This window comes from Lampetra fluviatilis, chromosome 61 (assembly GCF_964198595.1).
Source record: "Lampetra fluviatilis chromosome 61, kcLamFluv1.1, whole genome shotgun sequence".
NCBI lineage: Eukaryota > Metazoa > Chordata > Hyperoartia > Petromyzontiformes > Petromyzontidae > Lampetra > Lampetra fluviatilis.
In genome coordinates, this window is record NC_136335.1 from 2,710,816 (window position 1) to 2,730,387 (window position 19,572).

General features: G+C 54.1%; 3 protein-coding genes across 3 annotated transcripts in view; 1 reads left to right on the forward strand and 2 right to left on the reverse strand.

Annotated features, from left to right (window-relative positions):
- Positions 1-19,572, forward strand: part of TTLL11 (tubulin tyrosine ligase like 11) — a 263,922-nt gene that overhangs the window by 86,071 nt on the left and 158,279 nt on the right. The gene's annotated exons all lie outside the window — the stretch shown is intronic.
- Positions 2,027-19,572, reverse strand: part of LOC144951324 (uncharacterized) — a 21,799-nt gene continuing 4,253 nt past the window's right edge. The window contains exons 3-8 of the mRNA XM_078881532.1: positions 11,055-11,257; positions 7,077-7,211; positions 6,873-6,960; positions 4,613-4,802; positions 3,010-3,738; positions 2,027-2,970 (exon numbers count right to left, since the gene is read on the reverse strand). Coding sequence (XP_078737658.1) covers positions 2,444-2,970; positions 3,010-3,738; positions 4,613-4,802; positions 6,873-6,960; positions 7,077-7,211; positions 11,055-11,257 — 1,872 coding nt within the window. The 3' untranslated portion in view covers positions 2,027-2,443. The remainder of the gene's footprint in view (positions 2,971-3,009; positions 3,739-4,612; positions 4,803-6,872; positions 6,961-7,076; positions 7,212-11,054; positions 11,258-19,572) is intronic.
- LOC144951210 (disabled homolog 2-interacting protein-like) overlaps positions 4,619-19,572 on the reverse strand; it is a 75,274-nt gene continuing 60,320 nt past the window's right edge. The window contains 8 exon segments of the mRNA XM_078881359.1: positions 4,619-4,675; positions 4,677-4,802; positions 6,873-6,960; positions 11,055-11,305; positions 15,419-15,529; positions 16,074-16,094; positions 16,097-16,165; positions 16,168-16,221. Coding sequence (XP_078737485.1) covers positions 4,619-4,675; positions 4,677-4,802; positions 6,873-6,960; positions 11,055-11,305; positions 15,419-15,529; positions 16,074-16,094; positions 16,097-16,165; positions 16,168-16,221 — 777 coding nt within the window.

Consider the following 19,572-nt stretch of genomic DNA (forward strand, 5'->3'; position numbering starts at 1 on the left):
TTTCTTTAGAACTGATTGTTGTGTTCAAGTTCCTTATCTTTCCCGTCCCCGCAAAATAATTTTCATCGTACGTACACATCACACACACACACATCACGTGGCCTGCCAGCGTACACACACTCACACGGTATTGTTTCACCCGCCGGGATGATTTTAATGAGCCGAAGAACCCCCCCCCCCCCCTAGACTCACTCAGCACTGCCCATAGACTCAACACTGCCCATAGACTCAAGACTGCCCATAGACTCAACACTAGCCACAGACTCAACACTGCCCATAGACTCAACACTGCCCATAGACTCAACACTGCCCATAGACTCAACACTAGCCACAGACTCAACACTGCCCATAGACTCAACACTGCCCGTAGACTCAACACTGCCCATAGACTCAACACCGCCCATAGACTCAACACTGCCCATAGACTCAACACTACCCATAGACTCAACACTACCCATAGACTCAACACTAGCCACAGACTCAACACTGCCCATAGACTCAACACCGCCCATAGACTCAACACTGCCCGTAGACTCAACACTGCCCATAGACTCAACACCGCCCATAGACTCAACACTGCCCATAGACTCAACACTACCCATAGACTCAACACTACCCATAGACTCAACACTGCCCATAGACTCAACACTGCCCATAGACTCAACACTAGCCACAGACTCAACACTGCCCACAGACTCAACACTGCCCATAGACTCAACACTGCCCATAGACTCAACACTGCCCATAGACTCAACACTGCCCATTGACTCAACACTAGCCACAGACTCAACACTGCCCACAGACTCAACACTGCCCATAGACTCAACACTGCCCACAGACTCAACACTGCCCATAGACTCAACACTAGCCACAGACTCAACACTGCCCACAGACTCAACACTGCCCATAGACTCAACACTGCCCACAGACTCAACACTGCCCATAGACTCAACACTACCCACAGACTCAACACTGCCCATTACTCAACACTACCCATAGACTCAGCACTGCTCATAGACTCAACACTACCCACAGACTCAACACTGCCCATTACTCAACACTACCCATAGACTCAACACTGCCCATAGACTCAACACTACCCATAGACTCAGCACTGCACCATAGACTCAACACTGCACCATAGACTCAGCACTGCCCACAGACTCAACACTGCCCATAGACTCAACACTGCCCACAGACTCAACACTGCCCATAGACTCAACACTAGCCACAGACTCAACACTGCCCACAGACTCAACACTGCCCATAGACTCAACACTGCCCACAGACTCAACACTGCCCATAGACTCAACACTGCCCATAGACTCAACACTACCCACAGACTCAACACTGCCCACAGACTCAACACTGCCCATTACTCAACACTACCCATAGACTCAGCACTGCTCATAGACTCAACACTACCCACAGACTCAACACTGCCCATTACTCAACACTACCCATAGACTCAACACTGCCCATAGACTCAACACTACCCATAGACTCAGCACTGCACCATAGACTCAACACTGCACCATAGACTCAGCACTGCCCATTACTCAACACTACCCATAGACTCAGCACTGCCCATAGACTCAACACTACCCATAGACTCAACACTGCCCATAGACTCAACACTGCACCATAGACTCAACACTGCCCATTACTCAACACTACCCATAGACTCAGCACTGCCCATAGACTCAATACTGCCCACAGACTCAACACTGCCCATAGACTCAACACTACCCATAGACTCAGCACTGCACCATAGACTCAGCACTGCCCATTACTCAACACTACCCATAGACTCAGCACTGCCCATAGACTCAACACTGCCCACAGACTCAACACTGCCCACAGACTCAACACTGCCCACAGACTCAACACCGCACCTCTGATTAGCATGGTTGGTTACGTACGGCGTGAAAGAAGTTCAACATACACACACACATACAAATCCACACTCGATAGCAAACGAAACGCCCGTGAATCTGCAACATGATTTGCATTTAAACAACCAAAATATAAAACAAGTTTTATTCCCATCTGGAACGATTAATACAGTATATCTTTATCTCCGTAAACAAACAAAAAAAAACACACACACACAATTGGCAGTCGATGTTGTTGTCGTCAAGATCTAACACAGGAAATATTTTTTCGTTAACAAAAAAAAACCCACCTCACCCCGAAAGCGAACGAAACAAAACGCACGCACATTTCCCCTTGGTTCTTTTCGGTAAAGTCACGTAGGCAGAAAAATTAAACGAAATCAATCTCGACGTTTCGAACGCAACACACGCGCTCGTCTTCAGGTGTACATCGCGATCGGCGCGATGTCCGCTGCCTTTGTGATTGATTTTGTTTGATTTCTCTCTACCCACGTGACTTTACCGAAAGAACACAACGAGTGTGTGGATCCGTGCAGTCACGAACAGCTTCAAATCGAGATTAAAAGGCACCACGCCAAACGCGACAAACGCAACGGGCGAGGTGACGGGCTGGGTGGGAACGGGCGAGGTGACGGGCTGGGTGACGGGCTGGGTGGCGGGCTGGGTGACGGGCTGGGTGACGGGCTGGGTGGGAACGGGCGAGGTGATGGGCTGGGTGACGGGCGAGATGACGGGCTGGGTGACGGGCTGGGTGGGAACGGGCGAGGTGACGGGCTGGGTGACGGGCTGGGTGACGGGCTGGGTGGGAACGGGCGAGGTGACGGGCTGGGTGACGGGCTGGGTGACGGGCTGGGTGACGGGCTGGGTGGGAACGGGCGAGGTGATGGGCTGGGTGACGGGCGAGATGACGGGCTGGGTGACGGGCTGGGTGGGAACGGGCGAGGTGACGGGCTGGGTGACGGGCTGGGTGACGGGCTGGGTGGGAACGGGCGAGGTGACGGGCTGGGTGACGGGCTGGGTGACGGGCTGGGTGGGAACGGGCTGGGTGACGGGCTGGGTGGGAACGGGCGAGGTGACGGGCTGGGTGACGGGCTGGGTGACGGGCTGGGTGGGAACGGGCTGGGTGACGGGCTGGGCTGGGTGGGGAAGAGTCTCTGGCGTGGAGCGTCAACAGTGAAGTGGTGCAAGACGGTGAGAGCGCGGATTCCACTCTCGCGGTGGTGGAGGTGGAGGTGGTGGAGGAGGTGGTGGTGGGGGAGGTGGTGGGGGAGGTGGTGGAGGAGGTGGTGGTGGAGGTGGTGGTGGAGGTGGTGGTGGAGGTGGTGGTGGGGGAGGTGGTGGAGGAGGTGGTGGTGGTTGTGGGGGAGGTGGTGGTGGGGGTGGTGGGGGAGGTGGTTGTGGGGGAGGTGGTGGTGGTGGTTGTGGGGGAGGTGGTGGTGGTGTTGTGGGGGAGGTGGTGGTGGATGTGGTGGTAGTGGTGGAGGAGGTGGTGGATGTGGGGGAGGTGGTGGAGGTGGAGATGGTGGTGGAGGTGGGGGGGGAGGTGTTGGAGCTGGAGGAGATGGAGGAGGTGGTGGTGGAGGTGGTGGTAGTGGTGGAGATGGAGGTGGTGGTGGCGGTGTTGGTGGCGGTGGTGGCGGTGTTGTTGTTGGTGGTGGTGGTGGCTGGCGAGCGAGCGGGGAATCGAACCTCGGGCCTCCGGGTTCGGTGGAGGCCGAAGTGTTCGACACCGACACCACCGCCACCCCCCCTCCCCCCTTGGCCCAAAGGGACGCTCCCCTTGCCCAAACGTTCCAGCGCAGCAGGCAAAGGCAAAGGTACTCACCACGTGGTGAGTGTGACCCTACTCACCACGTGGTGAGTAGGGTCACACTCACCACGTGGTTTTCCCACTGCCGCTGCTGCTGCTGCTTGCATTCGGGCGGACTACACGAAAAAGAAAATACGAATATAAACTTGCTTCGCCGGATACATTTTCGTTTCGAGCAATTTCTTTCTCTCTGTTTATCCACAGGTCAAAAACTATCTCACGCGGGGGGGGGGGGTGGGGGAGAGGGAAGGGAGTTCAAAGTTCAGAATATTCGGAATCGATCAGCGCACCCCCCACGGTGCGATCCATTCAGGGGCGTCGAGGTGGAAGGGGGGGGCGGGGGAGCAGCTCGGAAGAGAAGATGTCGACAATCGACGGCCGCATTCACCGTCAAAAAATCTCCTTCAAAGCGTTCGCGAACGAACCAATAAAAGTCTCGGGGCCGAGAGCGGGAAGCCGCCTTCGCGGAGATGGAGCGGGCGGGATTGTCTTTCAGGCCGCGCGTGACCGGACAGGCGACGAGGCCCGGGGTGGGTTGGGGGACCTTCGTCCAGCACTGGATAGACCACGGCCGACGATGACGCCGGCGGGGTGCGGGATCGGCACCCGGCGTGCGAGCGTCTCTCATCGCCGGCCGCTCCGTCGCTCCGCCGGTCGATTCCACCGTGGAGATCCACGCGTGTGTCTCCGCGTGTGTCTCCGCGTGGGGCTCCACGTGTCTCCGCGGTTTCTCTGGAGCGACGGGAGATTCTTCTCCCGGCCCGCCCGCCCGTCACCCGGGGCCGCGTCGATCCGATCCGCTCCGCTCCCCGCCCGACTGTTTTTCACTCCGTCGGCGGCGGCACGAACGCCCCCCCCCCAGCCCCCCCCAGCCCCCCCCAGCCCCCCCCAGCCCCCCCCCCCCCGCCCCCCATCAGCAGCCGCTGTTCTTGAACTCTCCGTTCTCGGTGATGGAGAGCTTCGGCGGGGGGCGGCGGGGGCGGGTTGGCGGTGGGCGACAGGCCGTTGCGCCCCTGGCAACTGTAGCGCTCCTTGAGCTGCGCCAGGGCGCTCATGAGGCGCGAGTTGGCCTCCCCCAGAGTGGCGATCTTCTGCTCCTGCGCGGAGAGAGGGGGAGAGGGGGAGGGTTTTGTCGGTCGGTCACACGCGTCCCAAGCCTGGTCAGGTGACCTTTGGAGCCGCGTCACGGGGGGCGAGGAAGGGGTGGGGCGGAGTGAGCGGTACGTCGGGAAGAGCGGGTCAGCGGGGTGGGGGGGAGGGAGGAGATGGAGTGGAGGGAGGGAGGGAGCGAGGGAGGAAGGGAGGGAGGAGATGGAGTGGAGGGAGGGAGGGAGGGAGCGAGCGAGGGAGGAGAGGGGAGGGGAGGGAGGAGATGGAGGGAGGGAGGTAGGTAGGGAGAGAGTGCGAGGGAAGGAGGAGATGGAGTGGAGGGAGGGAGGGAGGGAGGGAGGGAGCGAGGGAGGGAGGGAGGGAGGGAGCGAGGGAGGAGAGGGGAGGGGAGGGAGCGAGGAGATGGAGGTAGGGAGGTAGGTAGGGAGAGAGTGCGAGGGAAGGAGGAGATGGAGTAGAGGGAGGGAGGGAGTGAGAGAGGGAGGCGAGGGGAGGGGAGGGAGGAGATGGAGTGAAAGGAGGGAGCGAGCGAGCGAGGGAGGGAGGGAGGAGAGGAGAGGGGAGGGAGAGAGTGAGAGGGAGGGAGGGAGATGGAGGGAGGAGATGGAGTGGAGGGAGGGAGGCTAGCCGAGACAGAAGAGACGTACTCTTAGGTTTAATTATTTAATTTCTATTATTTTTATTATTTATTTTTACCTACGCGACTTAAAAAAAAACCCAAGATTCAAAACTAGAACAGAAGAGACGATGAATGTCGAACAAATCATTAAATGTTCTTGGTTCTTTCGGTAAAGTCACGTAGAAGGGAAATAATAAAGAACAGAGCGGTCGGAAAGACAGCGTCCTACAGCTCTGTTCTTCACCTGATGATGATTGCTTGTGTCGTTAAGAGGGGTGGGGGGGGATTCTAATCTATTTGGCTGCTGCTATACATTTCGATTTAAAGCTTTCGTGACTGCAGCGTCAGACGCTGTCTCCCCGACAGACCTGGTCTTCACTTGAGGACGGCTGCTTGCGTTGTGGCCGAAACGTCGTGAGAATTGTATTTTATTGTGTTTTATTTTTATTATTTTGTTATTTCCCTTCTACGTGACTATACCGAAAGAACCAAGAAGATGAATCCCTGCAGTCACGAAAGCTTTAAATCGAAATATAACAATATTATATTATTTTGTTATTTTATTATATTATTACATTTTATCATATTATTATGTTTTATTTTTATTATTTTATTATTTCCCTTCTACGTGACTTTACCGAAAGAACCAAGAAGATGCTGCTATACATTTCCACGTGGTGATGATGATGATGATTCTGATAAGCCACTTCGTTGAGCTATATTGCTTGTGATAGCGGGGTCGTTTGTGAAAAAAATTCTACAGAGCTCAGCGGGGCCTTTGACCCGGTACAATAAAATAGTTTGGCAGTTTTATATCAGCCGCACGGAAGAAGAGGAAGAATGGGAGTCAGAATAAGTAATATTTAAAAATACTTTTTTACAAACACGCTTTCATGAAATGTACTAGTGATGGCAGAACTCCACGACTCCAGGAAGTGGCCCCGAAGCTTGCCATGACGTCAGGGAACGTGGACAATTAGACCCAAGCCAAAACATAACATGTAAAAAAAGAATGTTTAAAAATATTTTTTTTTTATTTTTAATGATAGAATATAGTATTGTCATCAGTATGACATAAGTATACCAAGTTTGCAGTCGATAGCACATTAGGAAGTGTGTAAAAATTGAGTTACAAGATTTGAGGATACAACAACAGACAGAATGAGTTAATAGAAAGCGTGTAATAGAAAGATCGTTTAAAAAAAAATCTAGATTTTTCATGATAGAATATAGTATTGTCATCAGTAAGACATACGCATACCAAGTTTGCAGTCGATACCACATTGGGAAGTGTGTAAAAATTGAGTTACAAGATTTGAGGATACAACAACAACAACGACAACAACAACGACAGACAGAGTGAGTTAAATAAAAAGCGTGTAAAAATAAGATGATGATGGAAAACTCCATCACGCCACGGGAGGGAGGACATGTTTACCTGCGCCTCAATGATCTTCTGCTTGTCGTCCACAATGACCTGCATGTCGGCATGGTCCTTCTTCAGCTCCTCCTCCACGATCATCAACCTGGGTACCAGAGGTGGGACAAAGTCATTGTTATGCAAGTCCAAGTCGAGTCGCAAGTCATCAAATTCATGACTCGAGTCTGACTCGAGTCCAAGTCACATGACTCGAGTCCACACCTCTGCTGGGTACACACGGCGGAGGTGACGGACGCGACGGAGAATCGCCGTTCGCTCAAAGAGCCACAGATCCCCGCCTCCCCGCGCGACCTTAACAGGCTGTTGGGGCCTAGGGTCGCGAGCGAGCAGCGGCTCCTACGAAAGGCCGGCACGGCGCACGCGAGGGGGTGGGGGGTGGCCAGCACCACGCCCGGCACCGTTCGTCTCCCTCGTGACGAAGTTTACCGCATACCAGAAGTCGCGACCGGGTAACCGATACCCGTACCTTACCCGATACCCGGCTACGGGTACCCGTTTGCGACCCTGGTGCGGCCGGGTACGGGTAGGCCGTGAGTCACTGGTGAGTCACCGTGATTGTCACTCATTTCCCAACGTCTTGTCTCTTCTCACAATTCAAGTTCCTAGAATCAACCCACCCGCGCCTGCAACGTGGCTTCATCCCAGAGGTCGCAACCGGGTACCCGATACCCGTACCCTACCCGATACCCGGCTACGCGTACCCGGCCGGGTACGGGTACCCGTTTGCGACCCTGGTGCGGCCGGGTACAGGTACGGGTAGGCCGTGAGTCACTGGTGAGTAACTGTTTTAGATTTGAAGCTTTCGTGACTGCAATGATTCATATTCTTAGGTTTTTTCGGCAAAGTCACGTAGGTAAAAAATTAAAATAAAAAAAAGTTAAATAAAATAAAAATCACGACGTTTCGGAGGCAACACAAGCTTCCGTCTTCAGGTGGAACCGTCACAGCACGATAGCTGTATCAAGTGTATCACTTGATATTTTACTTATTTTAATTTTTGACCTACGTGACTTTACCGAAAAAACGTAAGAATATGAATCCTTGCACAGTCACGAAAGTTTCAAATCTAGAACTCCGCTACTACCACGCAGACCGCTTGCAACGCGATGACATCTTCGCGATGTTGTTGACGCGGGCCTTTTATTTCTCGTGAAAATTGCGTTACAGAATATAACGACGTAGAAACACCGTGCAAAACGCAGGGCTTCTGTACCGCTTTCCAGCATCGGGGATCAAAAGAGCGAGAGATATTCGATTGGTCTCCTCATCCAGCAGTAGACAAACCATGCCTGATGATGAGGATGATGATGACGACGATGAGTGACTTGAGCCCGACCACGGTCTCGCCTAGATTCCAATGCCCGGGGGAGGCTTGACGAACCGGGTAGGGAAACCAGGCGAGGCAGGCCTGGCCTGGGTGGCGCTAGGCCTCAAATTGTGTTGGTGTTTAAAATGAACAACCTCTTTGTATCTTCTTGGTTCTTTCGGTGAAGTCACGTAGAATGGAAATAATAAAATAATAAAAATAAAACATAATAAAATAATTATCACGACGTCTCCCCGACAGACCTGTTCTTCACCTGAGGACGGCTGCTTGCGTTGTGGCCGAAACGTCGTGAGAATTATTTTATTATGTTTTATATTTTATTATTTCCATTCTACGTGACTTTACCCAAAGAACCAAGAAGATGAATCCCTGCAGTCACGAAAGCTTTACATCGAAATTTAACCTCTTTTTAGCGCAAGCGACACGTTCCTCCCAACCATGAAGAAGAACGCATCGCAACACACTCAATGCGGTGACATCGCACGCAATAATGTCGTATTGATTTAAATACGGAAAAGCAGCCGTCGATGTTGTCTGACACACCCTCCCGTTGAAATGAATGCCCGCTTAATCGCTCGTTGCGACCGTGGTGCTGTCAGGCGTGGAAGATAAGCTACTCTTTGTCGGCCAGAGTTTATCGCATCGTGGTTGCATACCTGTTAACCCCCTTATCAGTGCCCTACCATATTACAGAGCAATTCAGACCTTATTGGTCACCCCGTGCCACTTATAAATGTCAACGTTCATCCTACAAAATCCCATCACAAGGGAGAAACACAAATAAGTATAACCCGTAAAAACAAAGTTTTTCACTATAAATCCTTTATATGCGTGGCAGCGAACTTAATATAAAGGATTTAAAAATATATTCGCCTGTGGAGGACGCGGGGATCGATCCCGCGACCTTTGGCATGGGAAGCGAGGGCGCTACCAACTGCGCTACTCCGCCACGGCCTGTGGAGGGGTTACGCTCTGGGCTCCTACACTGTGACGTTCAGCCAAAGCCAAGAATGAGTTCTATTTGAATATATGTAAAATACATTTTTTTTGCCTAAAAAGTGTAAAATTTTGGGAATTTTTTTTCACGAACATTAATTGTCACGCACAACGAGTCTGTGTGGAAAATGTCAGCTCGATTGGATCACGGGAAGTGGGTTAAAAAACGACCGAAAGATTTGCACGGTCCTAAGCAAGCAAGCAAGCACGCAAGCAAGCGAGCACGCGAACTTAATATAAAGGATTTAAAAATAGACAAATGTACAAGAATACGGGGTAAACCGTGTCGGTTGACACGTATCCATGTCTGTGGGTCTGTGTGTGTCTCTGTTGGTCTCTGTGTGTATCTGTCACCCAGTGCCCCTTAACAACCTATAAGTTAATCCTATAAAGTCCCATTGCAAGGGAGAAACACAAACGCATTTTTTTTGCCCGTATTTAAATGGCTGTATGGACCTGAAACTCAATTTCCCTGTACAAGACTACGGGGTAAACCGTGTGGGTTGACAGGTATCGATCTCTGTGGGTCTGTGTGTGTCTGTGTGGGTCTCTGTAGGTCTCTGTGGGTCTGTGTGGGTCTGTGTGGGTCTGCGTGGGTCTCTGTGGGTCTCTGCGGGTCTCTGTGTATCTCTGTGGGTCTCTGTTGGTCTCTGTAGGTCTCTGTGGGTCTCTGTGGGTCTCTGTGTGTCTCTGTGAGTCTCTGTGGGTCTCTGTAGGTCTCTGTGTATCTCTGTGGGTCTCTGTGGGTCTCTGTGGGTCTCTGTGGGTCTCTGTGGGCTTCTGTGGGTCTCTGTGGGCCTCTGTGAGTCTCTGTGGGTCTCTGTGGGTCTCTGTGAGTCTCTGTAGGTCTCTGTGGGCCTCTGTGAGTCTCTGTAGGTCTCTGTGTATCTCTGTGGGTCTCCGTGGCTGTCAACCCCTTATCAGTGCCCTACCCCGTGCCCCTGAACAACCTCAAAGTTCATCCCACAAAATTCCATCGCAAGGGAGAAACACAAACGCATTGTTTTTGCCCCTATTGAAACGGCCGTATGGACCTGAAACACTCAATTTCCTTGTACGAGAATACGGGGCAAACCGTGTCGGTCGACAGGTATCGGTCTCTGTGGGTCCGTATGGGTCTGTGTGGGTCTCTGTGGGTCTATGTGGGTCTCTGTAGGTCTCTGTAGGTCTCTGTGGGTCTCTGTGTGTCTCTGTGGGTCTCTGTGGGTCTATGTGGGTCTCTGTGGGTCTCTGTGGGTCTCTGTGGGCCTCTATGGGTCTCTGTTGGTCTCTGTAGGTCTCTGTGGGTCTCTGTGGGTCTCTGTGGGCCTCTGTGGGCCTCTGTGGGTCTCTGTGGGTCTCTGTGGGCCTCCATGGGTCTCTGTTGGTCTCTGTAGGTCTCTGTGGGTCTCTGTGGGTCTCTGTGGGCCTCTGTGGGTCTCTGTGGGTCTCTGTGGGCCTCCATGGGTCTCTGTTGGTCTCTGTAGGTCTCTGTAGGTCTTTGTGGGTCTCTGTGGGTCTCTGTGGGTCTCTGTGGGTCTCTGTGGGCCTCTATGGGTCTCTGTGGGCATCTGTGGATCTCTGTGGGTCTCTGTGGGTCTCTGTGGGTCTCTGTAGATCTTTGTAGGTCTCTGTGGGCCTCTGTGGGCCTCTGTGGATCTCTGTGGGTCTCTGTGGGTCTCTGTGGGCCTCTATGGGTCTCTGTGGGCATCTGTGGATCTCTGTGGGTCTCTGTGGATCTCTGTGGGCCTCTGTGGGTCTCTGTGGGCATCTGTGGATTTTTGTGGGTCTCTGTAGGTCTCTGTGGGTCTCTGTAGGTCGACACGGTGTGTGCGGTCCCAAGCGAGCGTCGCCTCCCCCCCAACCCCGTGGCTCACCGGTTGATGATGCCCTTCATCTGTGCGTCCTTGTGCTCCTGTTGCCGCCGAAGGTTCTCCTGGCTGTCGTGCAGCCGCGTCTGGTACTCCTGCACCAGACGCTGCATGTGATCTTCCTGTGCCCGCAGGCGACGCTCGTACTCCTCTAGCTTGTGCGACGAGCCGGCCAGCCGCTCCTTGAGCCGCCCGATCTCCTGCTCGTACTGCCGGAGATTGAACAAGTATAGCCCGTAAAAACAAAGTTTTCCACTATAAATCCTTTATATGCGTGGCGGCTAGAGTCCTCTCGTCCTCTGGCTTGAGATGGCTGCCACCTATGGGTCAGATGATTGCATGCCAGCATTAAGCAATTGGTGATTAAATATTTAAATGTTTTTTCCCTAAACAGTGTAAAATTTTGTAAAAAAAAATTCACAAAAATTAATTGTCACGCACAACGAGTCTGTGTGGAAAATGTCAGCTCGATTGGATCACGGGAAGTGGGTTAAAAAACGACCGAAAGATTTACACGGTCGTAAGCAAGCAAGCGAACTTATTATAAAGGATTTAAAAAAGATTCGTGACTGCAGGGATTCATCTTCTTGGTTCTTTCGGTAAAGTCACGTAGAATGGAAGTTTTAAAAGAATAAAAATAAAATAATATAATATTCAATTTCGATTTAAAGCTTTCGTGACTGCAGGGATTCATCTTCTTGGTTCTTTCGGTGTGACCCTGTCTTCCCGACAGACCTGTTCTTCACCTGAGGACGGCTGCTTGCGTTGTGGCCGAAACGTCGTGAGAATTATTTTATTATGTTTTATTTTTATTATTTTATTACTTCCCTTCTACGTGACTTTACCGATAGAACCAAGAAGGTATGTATTGCACTGTTCATAATCAACGTTTTTGGGTTTAGATCGCGTTATTTATAAATGTGTCATAACCCTCACCACCCGACACGGCCAATCAGTAAAAAAGTGTCACGTTGACAAAAGACAAATAGTTCACTGCTTTAGCCCACCGGTGTGTTGAAGCGTGAAACCACAACATTTACTATTTTTGAGTACGACGTTTCGCTGGTAATTGCATCCAGCATCATCGGGCAATTCGTCAGCAAACGGGTTTTGATTCCTTACCCGTACACGGCCGCACCAGGGTCGCAAACGGGTACCCGTACCCGGCCGTACACGTACCCTACCCGTACCCAGCCGGGTACGGGTAGGGTCGCAAACGGGTACCCGTACCCGGCCGTACACGTACCCTACCCGTACCCAGCCGGGTACGGGTAGGGTATGGATATCGGGTACCTGATTGCGATGTTGCAGGCGCGGGTGGGTTGATTCTAGGAACTTGAATTGTGAGAAGAGACAAGACGTTGAGAAATGAGTGACAAACGGTGACTCACCAGTGACTCACGGCCTACCCGTACCCGGCCACACCAGGGTCACAAACGGGTACCTGTACCCCTGGCAGGTACGGGTAGCCGGGTATCGGGTAGGGTACGGGTATCGGGTACCCGGTTGCGACCTCTGCTCACCGGTAACCCGGCTGAGGCCAGCAACTCAGCGCACGAGCGGACGCGGTTCAAACCACAGCTGGAGCCGGTACGTGAACCCAAGCTCTCAGCCCCATTCCAAGCAAAGGAAATCACTGGCGGTGCCCACGATTGTGGAGGAGAAGCTCCTCGTGTTCATCAAGACCAACCTGCCCGCCGCATCCTACGACTACCCCGTGCCCGATGGCCCATCAAGTACAACAAAGGGCTCATTCCTAGCAGCGTGCTACAGCCTCACAATAATAATATCCAGGGCCTACCTTGGCTCCTCCCACCCTCAACCAGTATATATATACACAAGGACTGTTTTCTTGAAATTTCTCTCACTTGATACAGCTATCGTGCTGTGACGGTTCCACCTGAAGACGGAAGCTTGTGTTGCCTCCGAAACGTCGTGATTTTTATTTTATGTTTATTTTACTTTTAATTAAAAAAAAAATTACCCACGTGACTTTACCGAAAAAAACCCTAAGAATATGAATCCTTGCAGTCACGAAAGCTTCAAATCTAGAATTAATACGATAGCAGCACCGACGACGAAGCAGCCTAAGCCCTGGATCAGAGTTTCGTATTCATTAAACAAGGTTCAAATTCCCCGAAATCGGGTTTAATTGTATTAAAGAAAAAACCCGATGCCTGCCGCTGGAAAAATCTGTTTTTTTTTCCACCGATGGAATGAATGGCCGATTGATTTCACTTAGGGGACCGTTGACTCAATTACGGAGTGGCTGACCAGACGATTAAACGAACAAGTGTCCGAACAAATATAAGAATGAATGGCCGTTGGAATGAATGAGTTCACGGATGAGTGACTTGATGAATGAGTTACCGAGTGATTTGCCGAGTTGGTGAGTGGTTTTGTGAATGAGTGAGAGAATGACTACATTAGAGGGTGAGTGGTCGACCGAGTGGGTGATGAGGTAGTTGAATGAGTGAATGGATGAGTTGGTGAATGGGTGGGTGAGTGGATAATTGATTGGGTGAGTGATTAAGCGTATGACTGAGTGGGTGATTAGGTTTTATTGATATGAGTGGGTGGGGTGAGCGAGAAGGTAGGTGATTGAGTGAATGAGTGAGTAGGTGGATGAGTGAGTGAGGTGATAAGTAAGCATGCGAGTGTGCGTGTGGGCGAGTACGTGAACAGCAAACTGAGTGAATAAACGAAAAGGTAAGTTGTTGAAAGTGTACGTGGGTATGTGCGTAGATAAACTAGTGAGCGAGTGGGTGAGTTTGTGGGTGAGAAGGTTATTGAGACAGTGGATGAGTAGGTGAGCGATTTGGTGAGTGAGTGATTGATCGGGCGGGTAGGCAAGGCAGCTGTACGAGTGATGGAATTACCGAGTGGATCATTGCGTGAGTGAATTAATGAGAAGGTGAGCGGGGTGAGTGAGAAGAGTGAGCGGGTGAATGAGTAGGTGGGTGCGAGTTAGAGAGCGAGTGGGCGAGTGAGTGGGGTAGGTTCATGGGTGAGCGATGTGAGCGAAGGAGGCGAGTGAGAAGGTGTGTGTTCGGGAATGGGTGAGTAGACGAGTGAGCGAAGTGGGCGAGTGAGCAGATGGGTGAGCAAGTGGGGCGAGTCGGTAGGTGGGTGAGTGAGCGGGTGACTGAGATACATGGATGAGTGGATGGGTGAGCGGATGGGTGAGCGAGTGGTTGAGCGAGCGAGCGGGTGACTGAGATACATGGATGAGTGGATGGGTGAGCAAGCGGGGTGAGCGAGCAGGCGGGCGAGCGGGTGGGTGAGCGGGTGGGTGAGCGGGTGAGCGAGCGGGGTGGGTGAGCGAGTGGTGCGTGCGGGTGGGTGAGCGGGTGGGTGAGCGGGTGGGGCGACGAGTGGGCGTCGGGTGGGTGAGCGGGTGGGTGAGCGGGTGAGCGAGCGGGTGGTGAGCGATGTGGCGTGCGGGTGGGTGAGCGGGGTGGTGACGGGTGGGTGAGCGGGTGGGTGAGCGAGTGGGGCGTGCGGGTGGGTGAGCGGGTGGGTGAGCGGGTGGGCGACGAGTGGGCGTGCGGGGTGGGTGAGCGGGTGGGTGAGCGGGTGGGGTGAGCGGGTGGGCGAGCGAGTGGCGTGCGGGTGGGTGAGCAGGTGGGTGTGCGTGGGTGAGCGAGCGGGTGGGTGAGCGAGTGGGCGTGCGGGTGGGTGAGCGGGTGGTGTGAGCGGGTGGGCGACGAGTGGGCGTGCGGGTGGGTGAGCGGGTGAGCGAGCGGGCGGGGTGAGCGGGTGAGTGAGCGGGTGAGCGAGCGGGTGGGTGAGCGGGTGAGCGAGCGGGAGCAGGTGAGCGAGCGGTGAGCGAGTGGGTGTGAGCGGTGGGTGAGCGGGTGGGTGAGCGGGTGGGCGAGCGTAGTGTGGCGTGCGGGTGGGTGAGCATATGGGTGAGCGGGTGAGCGAGCGGGTGGGTGAGCGAGGTGGGCGTGCGGGTGGGTGTGAGCGGGTGGGTGAGCGGGTGGGCGACGAGTGGGGCGTGCGGGTGGTGAGCGGGTGTGAGCGAGCGGGCGGGTGAGCGGGTGAGGGTGCGTGAGCGGGTGAGGGGGGTGAGCGGGTGGGTGAGGCGGTGAGCGAGCGGGTGAGCAGAGTGAGCGAGCGGGGTGAGCGAGGTGGGAGGTGAGCGGGGGTGAGCGAAGCGGGTGAGCGGGGTGGGAGCGAGCGGGTGAGCGAGCGAGCGAGCAGGTGGGCGAGCGGGTGAGCGAGTGGGTGAGTGGGTGAGCGAGCGGGTGAGCGAGCGGGCGAGTGCGGGTGGGTGAGCGGGCGAGCGAAGCGGGTGGGGTGGGCGAGCGGTAGTGAGCGAAGCGGGTGGGCGAGTGGGCGTGCATCCTCATCCCCGCTCGGTTCGCTTGTCCACCCCTGCCGGGCCCCCCCCCCTCGTCCCCCTGCTGCAGGGTGAGCACCCACGTAGCCGTGCGCTCCACGGGGGACAGCGTGGAGGAGGAGGAGGACACGGCACCCTGGCAGCACCCACAGCAACATCAACGTCAACATCATCGTCATCATCGTCATCATCCACAGAAACATCCACATCGTCGTCATCGTCATCATCGCCATCATCATTGGAGGAGAAGACGGCACCCTGGCAGCACCCACAGCAACATCAACGTCAACATCATCGTCATCATCGTCATCATCCACAGCAACATCCACATCGTCGTCATCGTCATCATCGTCAACATCGTCAACATCGCCATCATCATTGGGAGGAGAAGACGGCACCCCTGGCAGCACCCACGCCGTCGTCATTGACATCACCACCATTAGGAACATCACGACCATTAACACCATCAACACCACCACCATCACCACGTCCATCACCACGACCATCACCACCCCTACACTATCTTCACCACTATTACCACCCGCCCCCCGCATCACCCCCCCCCGCATCACCCCCGCATCACCCCCCCCGCGCTCACCACCCCCCCCCCGCATCACCCCCCCCCGCGTCCCCCCCCCCACGCCACCCCCCCCTCGCGCGCCCCCCCCCCCCCCCCTCACCTGTCTGCCGCTGGCTGAGCGGTCGGCCGTGCCCCCCCCCCGGGGCTGTCTCCGTGTGACGAGGCCGAGGGCTGCCGGGGCCGGGCCCCCCCCCACAGGCCCCCCCCGACTCGGCCAGGCGGTAGCCCACGCTCGCTATGCCCCCCATCTACACACAACGACAACAACGACAACAACAACAACATCATCGACAACATCAACAACATCGACACCATCGATGACATCAACAACATCGACAACATCGACAACAACAACATCAACAACATCGACAACAACAACATCGACGACATCGACAACAACCTCCGATCAGCACCGTTGCCGGATCGTAGCGCGGCGAGTTCAACACCGAGAGGGCGAGTGGGTGAGTGGGTGAGTGGGCGAGAGGGTGAGTGGGTGAGTGGGCGAGTGGGTGAGTGGGTGAGTGGGCGAGTGGGTGAGTGGGAGGGTGAGTGGGTGAGTAGGTGAGTGGGTGAGTGGGTGAGTGGGAGGGGTGAGTGGGTGAGTGGGCGAGTGGGTGAGTGGGCGAGTGGGTGAGTGGAAGGGTGAGTGGGTGAGTGGGGCGAGTAGGTGAGTGGGCGAGAGGGTGAGAGGGTGAGTGGGTGAGTGGGTGAGTAGGTGAGTGGGTGAGTGGGTGAGTAGGTGAGTGGGTGAGAGGGTGAGTGGGAGGGTGAGTGGGTGAGTGGGCGAGTGGGTGAGTGGGCGCGTGGGTGAGTGGAAGGGTGAGTGGGTGAGTGGGCGAGTGGGTGAGTGGGCGAGAGGGTGAGAGGGTGAGTGGGTGAGTGGGTGAGTAGGTGAGTGGGTGAGTGGGTGAGTAGGTGAGTGGGTGAGAGGGTGAGTGAGAGGGTGAGTGGGTGAGTGGGCGAGTGGGCGAGTGGGCGAAGAGGGCGAGTGGGTGAGTGGGTGAGTGGGTGAGAGGTTGAGAGGGTGAGTGGGTGAGTGGGTGAGAGGGTGAGTGGGTGAGAGGGTGAGTGGGAGGGTGAGTGGGTGAGTGGGTGAGAGGGTGAGTGGGTGAGTGGGTGAGTGGGTGAGAGGGTGAGTGGGGTGAGTGTGTGAGAGGGTGAGAGGGTGAGTGGGTGAGTGAGTGGGTGAGAAGGTGAGTGGGTGAGAGGGTGAGAGGGTGAGTGGGTGAGTGGGTGAGAGGGTGAGTGGGTGAGTGGGTGAGTGTGTGAGAGGTGTGATAGGGTGAGTGGGTGAGTGGGTGAGTGAGAGGGTGAGTGGATGAGTGGTGAGAGGGTGAGTGGGTGAGTGTGTGAGAGGGTGAGAGGGTGAGTGGGTGGGTGAGTGGTGAGAGGGTGAGAGGGTGAGTGGATGAGTGGGTGAGTGAGTGAAGTGAGTGGGTGAGTGGGTGAGAGGGTGAGTGAGTGAGTGGGTGAGTGCGTGAGTGGGTGAGAGAGTGAGTGGGTGAGTGAGAGGGTGAGTGGGTGAGTGTGTGAGAGGGTGAGAGGGTGAGTGGGTGGATGAGTGGTGAGAGGGTGAGAGGGTGAGTGGATGAGTGGGTGAGTGGGTGAGTGGTGAGAGGGTGAGTGGTGAGAGGGTGAGTGGGTGAGTGTGTGAGAGGGTGAGAAGGTGAGTGGTGAGTGGTGAGAGGGTGAGTGGTGAGAGGGTGAGTGGGTGAGAGGACTCACTCTCACAGACTCTCTGACACTCACACTCTCACACACTCTCACACTCTCACAGACTCACTCACAATCACAGACTCAATCACGCTCACAGACTCACTCACTCTCACACACTCTCACACTCACTCACAGACTCACTCACACTCTCACACACCCAGACTCACTCACACGCACTCTCACAGTCACACACTCTCGCACTCACGCACTCTCGCACTCACACACTCTCACACTCACAGACTCACTCACACTCACAGACTCACTCACACTCACAGACTCACTCACCCTCACACTCACACACTCTCACACACTCACAAACTCACACACTCTCACACTCACTCACAGACTCACACACTCACACTCACAGACTCACTCACACTCTCACACTCACTCACAGACCAACTCACAGACTCACTCACAGACTCACACACTCTCACACATTCTCACACTCACATACTCACTCACACACACTCTCACACACACTCTCACTCACTCTCACACTCACTCACAGACTCACTCACACTCTCACACTCACAGACTCACTCACACACACTCTCACTCACTCTCACACTCACAGACTCACTCACACTCACAGACTCACTCACACTCACAGACTCACTCACACTCACACTCACTCACACTCACACACTCACACACTCTCACACACTCACAAACTCACACACTCTCACACTCACTCACAGACTCACACACTCACACTCACTCACACTCTCACACTCACTCACAGACCAACCCACAGACTCACTCACAGACTCACACACTCTCACACACTCTCACAGACTCACAGACTCACTCACACTCTCACAGACTCACTCACACTCACAGACTCACTCACACTCACAGACTCACTCACACTCACAGACTCACTCACACACTCTCACACTCACAGACTCACACTCACAGACTCACACACTCTCACACTCACTCACACTCTCACACTCACTCACACACTTACACATTCTCACACTCACACACTCACTCACACTCTCACACTCTCTCACACTCTCACACACTCTCACACTCTCACACTCTCACACACTCTCACACTCTCACACTCACTCACACATTCTCACACTCACACACACTCACACACTCTCACACTCTCACACACTCTCACACTCTCACACTCTCACACACTCTCACACTCTCTCACACATTCTCACACTCACACACACTCACACACTCTCACACTCACTCACACATTCTCACACTCACACACACTCTCACACTCTCACACACTCTCACACTCACTGCCGCCGTGGTGCGATGGTTTTCTCCGCGAGCCCGACACACCGCAGCCAACTTAATCAAGTGCCGGCTCATTGGCCGCCAGTGACTAGCGCAGGGGGATGAAGACGACGGGTCGAGAGGCGCCGTTCGTTTATGGCCCACACGCCCCGGCGATTTCGCCGTTCTTAACTTAACGAGCTAATCAATGGCAGGGACCAGCATCATCATCATCGTCGTTATCATCATCGTCGTTATCATCGTCGTCATCGTCATCGTCGTCATTGTCATCATCATCATCGTCGTCATCATCATCATCGTCATCATCATCATCATCGCCATCACCATCATCACCGTCGTCATCATCATCAATCATCGTCATCGTCATCATCATCATCATCGTCATCATCATCATCATCATCGCCATCACCATCATCACCGTCGTCATACATCATCATCATCGTCATCATCATCATCACCGTCGTCATCATCATCATCGTCATCATCATCATCATCATCATCGTCCATCATCATCATCATCGTCATCACCATCATCACCGTCGTCATCATCATCACCATCGTCATCATCATCATCATCGTCATCATCATCATCATCGTCATCACCATCATCACCGTCG